The sequence below is a fragment of the Plenodomus lingam genome, assembly GCF_022343315.1.
Source record: "Plenodomus lingam strain CAN1 chromosome Unknown scaffold_20, whole genome shotgun sequence".
Classification (NCBI taxonomy): Eukaryota; Fungi; Ascomycota; class Dothideomycetes; order Pleosporales; family Leptosphaeriaceae; genus Plenodomus; species Plenodomus lingam.
Genome location: NW_027093974.1, coordinates 1,260,759 through 1,276,904, shown reverse-complemented (window position 1 = coordinate 1,276,904; position 16,146 = coordinate 1,260,759). Strand labels below are relative to the sequence as shown.

The 16,146-nt window shown below is 52.6% G+C and overlaps 5 protein-coding genes across 5 annotated transcripts; 4 read left to right on the top strand and 1 right to left on the bottom strand.

Moving 5' to 3' along the window:
- Window positions 1–487: 487 nt before the first annotated feature.
- Window positions 488–1,923, top strand: IAQ61_011417 (uncharacterized protein; the record flags this gene model as incomplete). The annotated part of the gene is made up of 5 exons (XM_066099187.1): window positions 488–618; window positions 673–734; window positions 778–1,070; window positions 1,164–1,481; window positions 1,546–1,923. The coding sequence occupies 5 exons, from the start codon at window positions 488–490 to the stop codon at window positions 1,921–1,923; spliced, it is 1,182 nt and encodes a 393-aa protein (XP_065950706.1).
- Window positions 1,924–2,095: 172 nt separating this feature from the next.
- On the top strand, window positions 2,096–9,389 carry IAQ61_011416 (uncharacterized protein). Its single transcript, XM_003843922.2, has 5 exons — window positions 2,096–2,642; window positions 2,697–4,716; window positions 4,848–5,021; window positions 5,311–6,526; window positions 6,575–9,389. Exons 1-5 carry the CDS (start codon window positions 2,569–2,571, stop codon window positions 8,893–8,895), a joined length of 5,805 nt encoding a protein of 1,934 aa, XP_003843970.2. The 5' UTR covers window positions 2,096–2,568; the 3' UTR covers window positions 8,896–9,389.
- Window positions 9,390–9,475: 86 nt separating this feature from the next.
- IAQ61_011415 (uncharacterized protein) lies at window positions 9,476–12,322 on the bottom strand (the record flags this gene model as incomplete). Its single annotated transcript, XM_003843921.2, has 1 exon — window positions 9,476–12,322. The coding sequence occupies one exon, from the start codon at window positions 12,320–12,322 to the stop codon at window positions 9,476–9,478; it is 2,847 nt and encodes a 948-aa protein (XP_003843969.2).
- A 300-nt stretch (window positions 12,323–12,622) lies between these two features.
- IAQ61_011414 (uncharacterized protein) lies at window positions 12,623–14,313 on the top strand (the record flags this gene model as incomplete). Its single annotated transcript, XM_066099186.1, has 2 exons — window positions 12,623–12,705; window positions 13,233–14,313. 2 exons carry the CDS (start codon window positions 12,623–12,625, stop codon window positions 14,311–14,313), a joined length of 1,164 nt encoding a protein of 387 aa, XP_065950705.1.
- Window positions 14,314–15,319: 1,006 nt separating this feature from the next.
- On the top strand, window positions 15,320–16,082 carry IAQ61_011413 (uncharacterized protein; the record flags this gene model as incomplete). The annotated part of the gene is made up of 2 exons (XM_066099185.1): window positions 15,320–15,423; window positions 15,911–16,082. 2 exons carry the CDS (start codon window positions 15,320–15,322, stop codon window positions 16,080–16,082), a joined length of 276 nt encoding a protein of 91 aa, XP_065950704.1.
- Window positions 16,083–16,146: the final 64 nt, after the last annotated feature.

Sequence of the window (16,146 nt, the reverse complement as noted above, 5' to 3'; positions counted from 1 at the left end):
GCATAGGAATAGGATTGATACCACTGTGTTGTAAAACAAGTCATATGTGTGCTCCGTTTGACGTCACGCGGCGGAACCCCCAATTCCAGCCGGACTGATCCGACTGTGCCACGTACATGCAGTACAAACATGCAAACATGCTTTGCCCGTCGGGTCTATTGTTCCGCACAATCCCATATATAGGCTGGGATTAGCTACGGGTAGAGATGGAATAAGTGAAGGGGTGGTAGCAGATGTGCAGGTGAATGTCTGGTGAATGTTTGGTGGTTGTTGGTGAAGGCATCTCAACGCGTTTCCTATCCTACTGCAAGTGTGACAAGGCGAAGGACTGCTCGACCTATCTACCATATGCTTCCTATAGTATAGCACCTATGCACCGAAGGTCTAGAAGGCCCAATGATCTGCTGGCGGGTCTGGGCAAGGAAATGCAGGCGAATGCAAGAGAGATCAGCTGAAACATGCTGTACGTTTCAGTGGTGCTTGGTACATGTTGCTTGGTGGGGCTGGTCGATGCTTTACTCTACCACCACCACTATACTACTACGCAATTGCCCCTCCCTTCTCACCGCAAATAACAAATCTTGAAAACAACAAGTCAACCCCCGAAAAAATCTACAGGTGAGCTTGCTTTGCCCGCCTTCACTTCTAGAAGCCTCTCTCAATCTACCGCAGTACGCATTCGAAAAGTTCCATTACCAAAACGTCGGCTCAAGCTTCCTTGGGTACCGGTACCAGTACAGCTACCCCGCCATTAACACACCCACGTCTAAACACCAGCAAACAATCCCTCACGAGCCTTCATCATGGTCGATCGTGCCAACCGTCCGTCTGCGCTCAATGCGCCCCAAGCCTCTGCGCCTGGAGCTCAGGTCGATATTGTAGGACAGGAGGGCAGCCAGAAGGTGGTTGCTACGCTTTCGTCTGGTGAGAGTGTCGAGGTCCTGCTGTTTGGAGCTACCGTTACCAGCTGGAAGAGCCATGGAGGAAAGACGGAGAACCTGTGGCTGAGTGAGAAGGCCGATCTAACTGGCAAGAAGCCTGTTCGTGGCGGTATTCCAGTCGTCTTTCCTGTAAGTCATGACATACGACTTGTCCTGGTGTGAGGGCGGGCATCACACATCATGCAGCCCTACTTGAATATGGCTGACAGCTTTTCTGTCTAGGTATTTGGGCCTCCGCCAAAATCAGCACACCCCACGTCCTCCCTCCCGCAACACGGCTTCGCTCGCGGCACGCGCTGGGAGTTCTTGGGCAAGTCGACTGTTGAGGATGCTGCGGACACGGACTCCGTCAAACTCGACTTTGGCCTAGATCGCCAGGGCCTGAGTGAGGAGTCGCGCAAGGCATGGCCGCTTGACTTTGGCCTCGTCTACAGTGTCACATTGAGCAAAGAGAGCCTGCAGGCTGTCATGACGGTCCGCAATGAGGGCGAGGAGAGCTTCGAGTTCCAGTTTCTGCTGCACACTTACTTCAAGATCCAGGTAAGTGGTTCTCATATTTATAGACATCGACACCCTACGATAGCGACTGACGCTGCATGCGCAGGACATCTCCAAGGTCGTCGTCACAGGTCTCTCCGGCACCGAGTACGTAGACAAGGTCCTCGATGCTTCCACACATACGCAGAGTAGCAACGAGCTCAAGTTCACCGGCGAGGTCGACCGTGTCTACAAGAACATCAAGCAAGATACTACATCCATCCTCGAGGATGGCAAGCCACGCTTCGATGTCATTCGCGACAATGTCAAGGATACCGTTACGTGGAATCCATGGATCGAAAAGGCCAAGGCCATGGGTGATTTTTCGCCAGATGACGGTTACAAAAACATGGTCTGTGTTGAAGTTGGCGCTGTCGATGGATGGCAGAAGCTGGAGAAGGGTGAGGTCTGGGAGGGTGGCATGTTGGTGAAGAGCCACCTGTAGATGTTACCACACTATGGGTACCTAGCAACTGGAAAGCCGATGGAGAAAAGGCAAACAAAACATGTGGGGATCGAGATTTGATTGGTGCGCCGAACGAAAACACGGGACATGGAGTAGTGTACCGTATGGCAGACAATTCAGCCTTGGTCGAAGACAGTTAGAAGACAGGAGGTTCTTTTATTTTAGCTGCAAGATCCATGTCATGTCATGAGTACGTCCCTTGGCTAGTACATGTTTAGGGTACCATCACTCGCAAGCATCCCCCACCAAACCTCTCCTCTGCTGATAAAGATACAATCATGCCATGACAACGGCCCACGTCACCTAGGGACACACGGTCATGCTAAAACGAGATTACGAAAGCGAAGTAGTTCGCATTCACCGCTGCTGCCATCTGTGGGCGACCGATTGAGTGAGGCGGCCGCCGGCTTGGTAAACACCATACGCGCATTCCCGCACCTTCCCCGCATTCGATCACAACGCTGCGACTGACCGTCTGTGCACATGCGCATGTAAATAGAGTCGCCTCAGATCCCTCCCAGAATTCGTTGGGTAGCAGTGGGTCGCTGCGCTGGCAGTCGGGCAGATCTTGCGCGCATCTGACGTGAGGATTGAGAACAGCTCTATTGAAGGCTGAAGCATACCATGGACGATCGCGAACGACACAGAAGCATGTCGCTGATACCCTTTGCAACCGCCGAGTCGCGAGAAGTGGTGCTGTATGCGCTCACCAGCCTACGACCCAGATTCCGCTTTTGCTGACCATCTGACAGGCGCCATGGTTCAGCCGTAGTCGTCTACGATCCCCACTCACGACAACTCTCCCTACGTGACGCTTCTCAAGCCATCGACGCCGAAGCTACCTCGTGTCCGTACTGCCGTCGGCCATACCGCGAGCCTTCACCACATGGTGAAGCTAAGAACGACGAGCATGAACACACAGCACCAGGCATACCGGCTGAGAATGGCTTCGTCAACCCAGCTTACTTTCAAATGCTGCGCATGAGCCAGCCAAGTTCTAAGAACAGCTCCCGGCCCTCATCGCCACACAAGCAGCTCGCCCCTGCGCCGTTCGGAGGCAACTTCCGTTCACCAGAGGGGGCTGAATTTGTCGGCAGTGCGCCTGCGCCTCAGAAAAGTCAGGGTATATCTGCCAAAGCGTTCAGCCCGAATTATTTCAAGACCTTCTTTGTGGAAGAGCGAGAGCTGGGAAGAGGCGGAAAGGGCGTGGTTCTTCTCGTACAGCATGTCCTGGATGGCGTGCAGCTGGGCAAGTTTGCTTGCAAGCGTGTACCAGTGGGCGACGATCACGAGTGGTTGGAGAAGGTACTCATCGAAGTCCAACTGCTGCAAAACCTATCGCATCAGAACCTAGTCTCGTATCGACATGTCTGGCTTGAAGACTTTCAGATATCGGCCTTTGGACCTAGCGTGCCTTGCGCTTTTATCCTGCAGCAATACTGCAATGCTGGAGATCTCCATCAATACATTCTGGACTCGGCCAAGAGCAGGGTGACTACAGAACTGATGAAGGAACGGCTGAGAAGAAGATCAAAGGGGCAACTTGAAGAGCCACAAGACCTACACGGCCCACGCAAGATGCACTTTGAGGAGATTATATCCTTCTTCAAGGACATTACCTCCGGTCTCGACCATCTCCACGCGAACGGCTATATCCATCGAGATCTGAAGCCAAGCAACTGCTTACTACATAATACTGGCCATAAAATCAAAGTTCTAGTCAGTGACTTTGGTGAAGTGCAGTCCGCAAACGTTGCCAGAAATTCTACTGGTGCCACTGGGACAATATCATACTGTGCTCCCGAAGTTCTACGCCAGGAGCATCCGGGTGGTGCATTTGGAAACTTCACCACAAAATCCGATATTTTTTCTCTAGGCATGATTGTGTACTTTATGTGTTTTGGACGACTTCCGTACAGGAACGCAGACGGCATTGATGAAGACAACGAGGATCTCGACCAACTGCGCGCCGAGATCTCAACATGGGCTGGCATAGACGATGAACAGCGCATTCGCTCCGATCTTCCCGAGAAATTATATCGTTCGCTCAAACGCTTGCTTGCTCTGACTCCTGACGCGCGCCCTGGCACGGAAGAGATTCTGCACGTACTCAAGTCCCCACTGGTGTTTGATGAATTCAGCACCTATGGCGCCGGACCATCTAATCGCGAAGAAATCAGCCCCCGCATCTCACGAGCCGATACACCAAGTCCGTCGTCCAATCAGACGGGACGAAAGCACACGTCTGTCAATTACTCACGTCCGGGACGTTCGCATCTCAGCGCCACAGTAGTGGACCGCTCGCCCAGTCCGCCAGAACCTCAGAGTCAAGACATGAACCGCCAGTCCTCTGAAGATGGAGGAGCTGTTGTCCTACGACCGAGGAAGGTGGACCTGCCGCCGCCTACATCAAGTCCAACCAGAGCATTGAGTCCACAGCGCTTAATGCTACCACCTCCCCCGGCAAATATCAGCGCAAGGTTGTATCGGATATTGAGACATTCTGGAACATTGAGTGTGATCAAGGTGGTGCTGTTTGTGGCAAAGGCAGTCAGTTTGCTCAGTCCTTGTCAGCCGTTCGCGGCGGAGGCAAGGGCTGTGTATCCATTGTTGCTTGTGGCAAGCTTGGACTTTTTGAACATTAGGGCTGGCGTGAGGATCAGAGGAAGCTATGTGGGCGTTGATGGGGTGGCGGGGAGCTTGGGTTTGCTGGCAGTGCATGTGTTGGTCCTGATGGTGTTGATCAGGACGGATAGACTGTGTGTGAGGAGAGTATGGGAGGAGTTCCTTTAAGTCGAGCGAGCGCGGATGTCCTGTTTTGATACGATATTTGGTTGATCGATGTGTACATATTACTGGTAGTAGTTAGTAGTGTTAAAGGTGTTTGAGCATGGGCCATGAAGTGGCATGCCAAAAAGAAAAGGACATTGGAAACTAAATATTCTATTTCAGGTAATGAAAAGACCATCTACCGATTCAATATCACTCTTCCTTCTCTCTTCACCGGCCATCAAATTGCCCTTTCAATCCGATGTCAGGTAAGAGGGGCTGAGGGGCTGGTGACGAGTCTCGTGGTGGTAGGTGCATCAACACGCTATCGTGCATGTGGTCTAGCGTTGTTATTGTAGGTAAACAACATTCGAAAGGTGCCCGCCTACATCTTCAAGTCTGCACCGCGCTTTCCCCCACCACCCAACGACACGACTTGACAGCACGCCAGTTGACGGCAATCTTGGGCCATACTGACAGTTCTATTGTACTTATCAAGGAATATATCTTCTATCCTCGAGTTCCATTGATGCGCGTCACGACCAACGCGACTATCAACACTGCTGCCGTTGCAGCAATCATAACTTCCCAATGCAGTCCTCTCCTCCCATGAGCGAAGCCAAAGCGCGCGCTATTCGCGAACTATCACGAAGCCTGAGCCACAGCCCCAGAAACGTCACATCGCCTTCGCTGCCACGAAGCGACTCTGATCCCACCAGGAACTCGTTTGGGAGCACATCGAATTTCTTCGATGACCCAGATGTTCTCATGTCAACACAGCATAAGATCGAGGACGAGACGAATACACTTCCACACTACCCTCGTATCCGATCAACCGCCAAAAAGATGAACTCATGGCAACCACAGCGCTCTGAACAACCGGGGCCAGACACTTCCATGGTCAACAAAGAGTTTGGCGACTTCGACCACAGCATCTCAGACGATGAAGTCATGCCCATTGAACAAGCGCGTGGCGTCGACCGCAACTCACGCGGCACCCCCAATAAGAGCTCCCAGTTCAACAGTATGTACGACATGACACCACCTACGAACAAATCGCGCAAGTCACACGCGCCAGAGACTGGTAGCCTGCGACGAGACGCACAGCTACGACGCGCCTCGCGCAACGACTACGACACCGCGTCTCCTCGACCTGCAAGCAAGCGCAACTCTCCCGCTCTCAATACAAACCAAGAACGCAAGCGCCCATCGCTTGCACAGAGTCACGCCAAAGTTTCTGAGGACGAGTCATCTTTCATAGAGCAACGGCCACCCACTTTGACCGTCGATTCTACCAGAAATACGCGTTGGGGTAATCGAAGCCGACAGAGTTCCCTCCAGCTGGATGGTATGGTAGAGAATTCTCCACGCGCCAATGTTTCAACTCGTTCCCGGCCGGGCACCGCACACAACGCGACAGGACAGTCATTTGTTCTGCCAGACCTACCGAACCTCACCGAGCTGGTCTCTGGAGTCTTTGATGATGGCACACCAGTCTTCTCAAAGAATGCACCCGCCCGATCGCGTTTCTCTGCCCCGCCAAACGGTGGTCGCAAGCCTCAACATATCCCTGTAGACGGCGTGCCAATTCCGGTTGAGGAGAAGGCCATATTTGCAGCCCTTCAGCAGCTGCAGGACAAAGTCAACCAGATGGAAACTGAGCGTGCAGAGGCGGATAAACGTATTGAAGAACAGGAGCTCGAATTAATCGAGCTAAGAGCCACAACACACGCGCAAGAGAAGCTGAGACGAAGTGGCAGTGCACAAGAGTCTGAAAATGGTGGCAAGAGTGGTTGGAAGGTTGAGAAAACTCGTAAGTGGCATGAAAACAGAAAACAGATAATGTACTGACGCTATCTAGGACTTGAAGCCACGGTACAAACGCTCCGGACGAAACTTGACCGCTCTGACCGCAAATCCGCTGTTCTGGAGATCGAGAAGAAGCGTCTTAACAGCGAGCGTGACAATATGGCTAGCCAGTTGGGTGTTGCCTTTCAAACATGTGAAGAGTTGAAACATGAGAAGACTGCCTTGGCTGCAGAGAATGATGAGCTACGCCATGAGATTGACTCCCTGCGAACTGAGAATGAACGGCTCCGCGATCAGCTTGAGCAGGATCAGTCTCAACATCGGGAAGAGACCATTCAGCTTCGACGACAGTTTGATCAGACTGCAAATGCCACAGAGCGAGAGAATGCCAGCTTGCATGCTGAGTTAGCTCGTGCACGCGCTCAGAATGACGACAACACCCAACAGCTCTCGCGCAAGGACATTGAGCTCCGCAGGGCGCGCCAAGAGCAGGCTGAATTTGCGCGTCTCAAGGCTGACCATGAAATGCTCAAGACGCAGCTTGCCAATATGAAGGCGAAGCGTGATGAAGATCTCAAGCGATGGTCTAGCAGAGAGACGGAGTTGGAGAAAATGGTTGGCCGACGGGACGAGACTATTCGTAAGTTTGACGACTTGACTCAAGGAGAGACCAATGACGCTATACGCATTGACAATGAAAATCTCCGCAATGAGCTGGCGCGGTTGGCACAAGAGCACGAAGAAGAGGAAGAGCAATGGATCGAAAAGGAGAGGGAATTGCAACGCAAGGTTCAGCGCCGAGAGGATGCCGCCCGTAGGACTCTTGACATGACGCGTGAGGTTCTGGCAATGCGTCAAGACAATGACCAGGCAGAGGGTTGCACTTCCAAATCTAGGGGCAACGAGAGCCAGACCCGAGAGTCTTTACAACGCAAATCCAGCCTCCGTCGCGAGGACACCCGAACTCGGATCAGGAACCAGGTGCAACAGGAGCTTCGCAACAGCAGGGCCATGAGCCCAACGGTTCAATCGAGCCGTTTCGAGGAGAGCCCACGCAAGTCGTACACTGGAGCCTCACGATTTTCCAACAAGCGAAGCGTATCTGCTCCCCTCTCTGCCGCTAAGAACGCACGTGTGGAGAGTGAAGTCGAATCGACCACCGACCTGTCGCTTGCGCCTCGCACCATGCATACATCACGAAGCGTCCTGTCTGCTAGGCCTGCCACCGCCATCCAGCCGCCTGCAGACCTGGATCTGACGGAGCTAAGCTTCATCAACAGCACTGATATTGCTCAACTTCGACGCAGGCTGGAGGAGGAGCGAGCTGCGGCTCGTCAAGCTGCGGAGCAGACGGAGAAGCACGGGCGTGAGGACACTGTACGATCGCGACGTCAATCTCGTGAAGACACCAGCCGTTCGGTTGCATCCGCTAAGAGCGAGCGCCGCCCATCTCTTGTCCGCAAGTCTTCCCTCAAGGAGCACACACAACGAACGCAGTTTGAAGAAGATTTTACTGGAAAATTTTCCAACCTGGATGCGGATACGGAAGCCACTCAGACCAAACAGTCTGTAGTGGACGCTTCGATGTTGAGCAACACCAGCCGTAGACGCCGCAGTGCTCCCAACGAGATGACATCTGCTTTCATTGTGCCCGATATCAAGCTCGACATACTGAAGCAGACAACTACTCTCAAACTCGCCCACAAGCCCATTCCCAAAGATCATGACAACGTCAACTGCACTGTCTGCCGTCGCTCAGGAGTTTCTACTGCCACAGAAGATCTCCGCGTCCCAAAGCTCGTCCCAGCGTCTATCCGAACAGCCGATGATAGTGATGCTACCCTCCGTCCTGCCCGCTCCCCCAGGGAAGCCCTCGCCCTCGTCGTCAAGGAGCTCCAAGACGAACGCGCTCATCTTCATGCCGAGCTAGCAGTCTCACGCGCTATGCTCGAGTGTCACGACCCCAGCCTGGGTAACCGAAAACGTATCGAATACACTGAATCATGTCAAGAACTGCTCGTGCGCATCTCGGTTAAGGAAATGCAAATCTACAACCTCTTCGATGTGCTCGAGGGTCAACAGGGCGAAGACATTACGGAAATGGATGTCGAGACTATCACTCGCGAGATCCGCACTGATGCTGCTGCTACTGCTGCTGAGCCTGCAAAAGAGAAGAAGAAGGTGACCATCAGGAGCTTTGTTGATGAAAGTGAGGACGAGAGCGTGGAAGGTAGACGAGGTGCGGTGAAAGATGCGCCTGATGTAGATGAAGAGGGAGAGACGCAGGAGTTGCCCTGGGAAGGGTTCGAGGATGACGCAGAGGGCGATGTCAGTTTCAGTGCATTGCAAGGGTGGAGGTCGAGTGCACGTTGATCGCTTCTTTCATTATCTTTGAGGTCTGAATAGCGCAAAAATTGTTGGCTTAAGACGCGCGGTGTCTGGATATACTGGAGTACGCATGGTTGGATGTTTGCATTGCTATGGAGTTTACTGGGCGAGTCTTTGGGTTTCGAGGTTGTATACACATCATCTGGTCTCTGGCAGTTTTGAGGTTCTTTTTTTTTGGAAAGAGGTTGTATACACTGGGCTTTCTTGGGCATTGGGGTTCTCTTTTTCCTCTCTCTTTCCTTCAAGTACCTTCCTTTTGTGTTGGTATATTCGTTTCGACGACTGAATGTCTTCACTGTCTGGCTTCGTTCTGTACTGACACATCTCGGCTCGAGACTTGGACTCACCTCTCTGTTTCTCTGATTGGTTCGAGTTGGTCTCGCTGGGGGTGTTGGCTGGGGCGAGCGAGGTAGGGAAGGCTGGGGAATTGGGTCAAGTAGACTTTACACGGAGAGTAACACAAGTTAGGGAATGGAAGATCAGAACAGTACCATGTCAATTACAGTGTGGAAATCAAACTTCTCAAGACAAGGCCGTTACGAACTAGCAAAATATCGCAATCTCCTCAACCCCCATCCGACACTGCATCGTCACTATCCTCCTCCTCACCCTGGTCCCACACCTGCCCCCTAAGCGCCTTATACACCTCAGTCGGCACACCATCCGCCCACCAAATATTCAACGTCCCATATTTCTCAAAGCACTCCTCGCTATACATCTGCAGCACCCACCGATCTTCCCCGCTAAGCTGCCGCCACGTCTTCCTCTCGCCGTCACAGCACTGCGCCATGTATCCGCTCACTCTCGCCCCGTCCTCAATATGATGCACAGGCTCGTTGAGTAAGCTGCGCCAGAGCGTGATGAGCGATGGCGTCTTAACAGCGGCATGTCGGTAAGCAAGTGGCCCGTCAAAGGAAAGATGAGGATAGACGGCACTCTCTCGTCTAGCCGTCAATTCCGCCAGCGTAGGGAAAGCATAGACATGACCATCGTTTCCCAGAGTAGCAGCCATGCACTCCTCATGCTCGTTGAACACATCCTCGAGTTTCTGCTGGCGCAGCTGGGCCGGCATAGCCGCGAATTGGCGGGCCGCGACTTCGTGGTACGCCGACTCGCTGTCGAGATAGGATTGGATTGCTGCCCTGGGATCCGACATTGTCTTGTCGCCGAGCTGCAGTGTGATGAAGGGGTTTTTGAGCCCGAGACCGCCGTGGGCTTGGGGCATGTACATGATGGCTTCGAGCATGTCCGCGGGGTCGGGTGTCGCTGTGGTGCGAGGCTGCGCGGGGATATGGCTGTGTAGCATGTGCTTGACGCGAGTGGTCAGGGTGCCGCCGTCGAAGAGAATGCTGCATAGGCGCTTGTACGCAGTCTTGACGGCGTCGAGGTGCGGGTGGCCCAGTCCGTCGGCTAGAGGCCCGAACAGATGGCTTGCGTATGTTCCGATGGTATTGTTCCATGTGCGAATCCAGTCGAGGACGGTGGTGCAGGCATCGAGCTTCTTCTTGGTCCTGTGTGCGTAGCCAACCACTTTGCGCATGTCTACTTGCATCAGCCCCGTGTCGTTATGCAGACGCAAAAGGCCAATGGCAAGTCCGCGCGAGCCCTGCGAGGGGTGGAGACTGAGTCCCATTATACTGCCAAACCGCTCCATCGTTTCCCCAGCTAGGCGTGTCTGTCTCGACGTCCCCACGAAGTTCAACTGATCCTGGGTGCGGTACAGAAAAGCGCCGGCCGTCCTGTGTACGCTGAGATCAAGAAACGATAACACTGTCTCGCTGAAAAAGATCCCGAGTCTGTGGCCTTGCGCCACTCCACACGCCCGTTTCACGGCCTTATCCGCTTGACCTGGAATCCGTGAAGTTGTTCGCAGAGGCACCGCGAGCACGCGCTCGAAGAAGAAGAGGAAATTCTCCGGAATGCCGAGGAACTTGAGAACGCAAAGGACGGTTTGGTGTGGAAGTGAGGAGGCTAGATTGGAGATGCGCAGCTGGAGTGAATGTACGCTTCCGTCAAAAGCATGGCGTAGTCTGGCTTCAGCAGCTAACACCTTAATCATTTCCGCTTGCACAGTCTTTGGACAGGGAAGTCTCGGTAGACCGTCTTCCTGTGTGGGAAGCTGGGATAGGAAGAATTTGTCCTTGTATATCATCTGTCTCTCCATATCCAGGATGGTTATCCCAGCTGGTGGCGGTGGTGGCGGTGGCGGTAACATGGCATGATCATACGGCCTCGGGCGGAGTTCTGATATACCGTAAATATTTGGAGGGCGAGGCGACGACATTGGAGGCATTGGTGGTGGTGGCGGGGGCACCAGTGCAGGCTCACAGATCTTACAGGTGGTGTAGCGTGACTTTACCTTCATCCTTCTGTGTCGACCCAGGTAGTACTCCCACTTGCAAATCTCTTGAGGGCTCTCCAGTTTGCTGGAAAAGTATGTCGAATGGCTGACAAGTCGTGTGAGGCACTCTTTGAGTTTTGACGCCCAGTCCATGGCAGTGCAGTGCAGGAATAGCATGTCGATGAGATCTTCGTCGACTACCATGCAGTATTGACCATCATCATTCATCCGAGAAGCTATTGGCAATCCATCATGCGAACCTCGGAAGTTCCACTGACGATACGTCTTCATGTTCAGTGTGGCCACCAACTCCCGTAGGGCAATGGGTGATTGCAGATAGCCCTCTAGAACCTTCTTCTTATTGGGATCGACGAGGTCGTTCTTGAGGAGATCAACAATGGTCCACATCAGGCTGTCTTGATCGGTTTCCAAGCCGTCGGCCATGAGCTCCGCAGCGTATGATTCCATGTCTCGTCGAAGTATTGTGAGGGCTTGGCGGTCGACCGGATCTTCAAACATGTCGCAAAGAAAGGCTTCGATAGCAGTCGTGTCTACTGGAATTGTTATGTATGCGTCAGATTTGTACTGTTCTATTACATCTTCCCGCTCACTCTCCACCAATTCGAATCCGTCATAGCTTGACGCGTGGTTGCTTGCCGCAACTGGAGGGGTACTGGAGTTCGTCATGTTCATGGATTCTCTCATCAAGCTGATGTGCAGCGAGGCCACATCCATACGATTGAGACGTTTGTCAAGGCTGTTTCGAACCTGATCCATGATTTTGAGGAGCTTTTGCTTGGAGATAGAGAGATCATCCCGGGCTAACTCGACAAAGCGTGTGAGATTTTCGATATCGAAATCGTGGTCATCGTTCTGCAATTCCGGATCATTTAGCTCAATTTTTTTGAGAAGTTTCGAGATGGCCTCGAGCAATTCTGCTCTGCTGTTGTATTTCTGATCGATGCGATAGCGCTGTATGAAGGAGCTTTTGACACGTTCAAACTCCTCGATCCGCAGCTCAGCAGCTGCTCTGAGCACTGGAGAGATTGTGAATGGCGGCACTTGATTCATGATCAAAGTTCCATGAGACGAGGGAAGAGGAAGGATCCGAAGGCCATGATGGGCATTTTAAGTGGCAGCTGTCAGTACCCTGCATCTCCGCGCCACTCTCATGGATGCACGTAGACGGCCGCATGTCCCGAGCACAAAATCAGGCTGCCAGAAGGTCGTGAAACGCTGAGATAGGTCGCCCCGCGACGCACGAGATTACGCTGCATGATGTTGCAAGGACGATGCAAGCGCAAGGACGAAGAGGGACCACTCGACTCAGCGATGGCGTTCCCTAGCTCGTTCCCCGCTCTTCACCGGTGTATGCACTCCGCTTCCACCATCGCCAGACCATTTTGCGTTCCTGTCACCTCCAAAAGTCCACCATTAATCTCTGCAGTCCTCTGGTATAGGTCAGTTCTTGCATCGTCTAGGCTACTACCAATACCCAGCAAATCCAGGACAGATTGGATAAACTATAAGCATACGGAGACTGTATTAATCAACTCCAGGATATCACTCTCTACCTACCAGCGAATCCAATCCAGCTGACTCCCACCATATCTCCTCACAGTGCATATAGCACATTGCCAACCCTTTTTCAACAACTTTATGTAGTTCGATCGTCCAGGTGTGTCCTCCTGCATCACGGACGGTTTCATTCGATGAACCTCTCCTATACCGGGACTTCATACCCGCCTACTGTGCCTCAAGAGCCCTACTCAACACTGCCTGATTTTAGCAGCTTGAAGCTCGGCGATCAGCACAATACGCCCAAACCAGATAAACACCATGCAAGTTGTGATGGCTGCGAACATACCCAATTGAAGGTGTGCGCTGGAGGTGTTTGGTTTGCACTGACTATGATCTTTGCACGACATGTCATGGTACCAACGTCCACAACCAGCATACTTTCGAGATAATTCCTAGGCAGTGAACATCAATACCTTGCTGCATGCGACGGCTGCCCAGGCGCGAATAGAGATCGAATCTTAGTAGGCCCACGTTACAAATGCCGGATACACGATGACGATTGGTGTCAACGATGCACAGATGCGGGCAAAGTTTGCGGTGGACCATACGAAGTTATCAAGCAAACAGCCCTGGGCAGACAGCTAGAGAGAGATGGATGCCTGCCCATACCAAAAGACTGGGAATGTAATCGACGACCCCCAGTAGCGACTTACAGTGCTGAACTCGGAGGCGTGTGTCCATCAGGGTTGGAACGACCTCTGATTCACAATTGGTACGACAAGCCGTCTCGTGAACGAGTCCCAAGCCCTATAGATGTTATCTACAAGATTGGCATCGAAACAAAAGCAGGGAAGATGGGTCGAGACGACAGATACACCTGGAATTTATCCACGCCCGACCCCAAACGCAAAGACACCATTCTCCACAGCTACATCATGGGCTTCAATCCGAAAACCGATGTTTTGACAGGCGCATCCTTCTTCTCTGCTTCTGCCAAATCTTCTTCGACCCCAATCTTCTGCAAGGAGCCCACTCAAGATTCTCTCAGCTTCCAGGACCCGCGAACCTCCATCTCCTACCGTTGGCTTTCCAACCGACCCATCAGCTCCCTCGATAACGAGCGCTATGATTACCAGCGCAACGCCCTCTTTCGTTCTGATCCTGGCAAAGACATCATCGTAGCTGACTGGACATGGTGGGACGGTCACGCCTCTACACCAAATCTCTGTCTCACCATTTGCGACCCGCACGTCGACCATGCACTCGACATTGTCAGTCTCACAATGCTGCACGATCATCATTGGATAGTGATTCACGACGAGTGCAAGGCTGATAGCGAGGGTATATGCACGACGCAGGAGACTGCGAGACTGACGACTTTGGGCTTGCAGTCCTATTGGACCGACCAAGCTCGCCCATCGATGGAAGAGAATGCTAAGAAAGCGAAGATGCAAAGACGTGAGAGGTGGGAGAGGGCGGTAATCGGAATGGAAGGTGTCAGCGCGGTGTTGCAGGGTGTGGCGACTGCGCTTGGTGCTTAGAGCCGGAGAAAAATGTGGGATGGATGTACATGTCGTGTGCAAATTTTTCTGTTGAAGGTATTAAATGTCAATGTATTGATGAACGTGTTCTCTCAGAGGGGGAATGGTTAGGCGGGTGTTTCAAGGCTTGAATGTCTGACAGTCGGATGAGCGTGTTTGAGTGGATGTTCGGCGGTACTTTTGTTTGAAAAAGAAAGCCGCCGATTAGCCCGAACTCGAAGAAATAACGCATGGTATATAAGAAAATAAATCCATTAGGTGCTAGGTGGGGATCCTAGTAGCCTTGAATAGCTTCAAAGATTCCAAAGGTAGCTTTACAGATTACGACTAGGATCGCAATAGGAGAGCAGCTTACATGCAGGGGGGGGGGGATTACTAATAAATAGGTTCACGAGATACCCACATATGCTCTATTCACCAGGTTTTCAGTTAATTGCCGGCTTTTGGTTTCGGTGAAGTATGTAAATACTCCTGAGCATGACCCCAAGCACACAGGTCCAATCCATGTTAGGCCACATTGTCTACTCCCACTGTGATGGAAACAACGAAAAAGGTGCGTGTTAACGTAGAGTAGCTCATGGGTAGGTATCCTTGCAGTCCGCCCAAATAATCAGGCCTCGCGTCATTGTACAATGTATCTCTGTTGGAGACTATGTGTTGTGTCGCATGCTAGTCTCCATTAGGATGCCGACAACTGACTACTGGTGAGCGCCATTGCCTACCATGGGATGCCGTGTTGTCGAGGGCTTGAAGTGGCAGGCCCATGTCGATTGTCAGAACTCCAAGTGGACATTGGGTACCGCACGGGTAGGTACCGGTAGTCCTTGGCGGTTAGAAATGACAAAAGTGAATCACGATTCACGTACATCCAACGTCAGCCTGTAGATGCAGATCCTTTCCAGGATTCTCAGGTACAATCTGCAATCACCATGGCCACTATAAGGTAACGACCATGGGTTGAACTGGAGGGGGGAATCCCTTAATCACCTTCACCTTACACATCATCATGTCACCGGCCGACGATGAGCATTACCGGTACCTAGCTTGGCATCCACCCAGAGCGGTACCTACTAGGTACGTACATGTTCCAATAACGGACCCGCATCTAGAGTAGAGTATCTGTACACAGTGAATCGTATGTACGTTCCAGGAGGCTGCTGGGTCGCAATTTCATCTCTCCACCATTCAACACGTGCGGCGCATGGGAGGAATGTGCCGGTGGTGGCGCATCGGAAGCTAAAGTTAGCGCCACCCCGGACCCCCGGACTTGAGCTTAGCGGCCAGTGGCCACAGCACACGGAACCTCGCATCTGATCATCGGCCCAGCCCTTGGGACGTCACGAACCCAACTCACGATGCTGGCGGAACGCATCAAGCGCCAGGCTGCTTATCCTGCTTGACTTCAAAAGACCTCAATTGTAGACGCCTTCATGACCTCGATCCGGGGCATGTGCTTTGCCCGGAAGCTGACGCTGCTGCCGTGCATTGCGCGAAACAATTTCCCCTGAGAAACATTGGGGAACTGCCCTCCACCCCCGACGAGCATCCCGGGCCAATGTGTGACTATCCTTCACAACTCGAAACAACTCTATTCCAGATGTGTGTTTGCGGGATTCGCTTTTTTTGTCCCCATCTTGCCCACCCTAGTAGGCCATGGACCGCACAACTGCCAGCATGGTACGGTAGCCTGTGGCCACGAACTAGCGTACAGAAACCCGGTACCGGTACCCACCGCCTCGCTGCAGACACTGCGACTGGGAGTATCATAGGCACCGGTAGTCGATATGCTGTCGCTTTGCTTCGCCACGGGTGACCGCCGTCGTCCACTTGTCA

Coding starts and splice junctions, on each gene's coding strand:
- IAQ61_011416 (XM_003843922.2), top strand. CDS start 2,569: ATGGACGATCGCGAACGACACAGAAGCATGTCGCTGATACCCTTTGCA. Junction 4,717..4,847: donor ATAGACTGTGTGTGAGGAGA/GTATGGGAGGAG, acceptor TGGGCCATGAAG/TGGCATGCCAAAAAGAAAAG. Junction 5,022..5,310: donor TGGTGACGAGTCTCGTGGTG/GTAGGTGCATCA, acceptor TTCCCAATGCAG/TCCTCTCCTCCCATGAGCGA.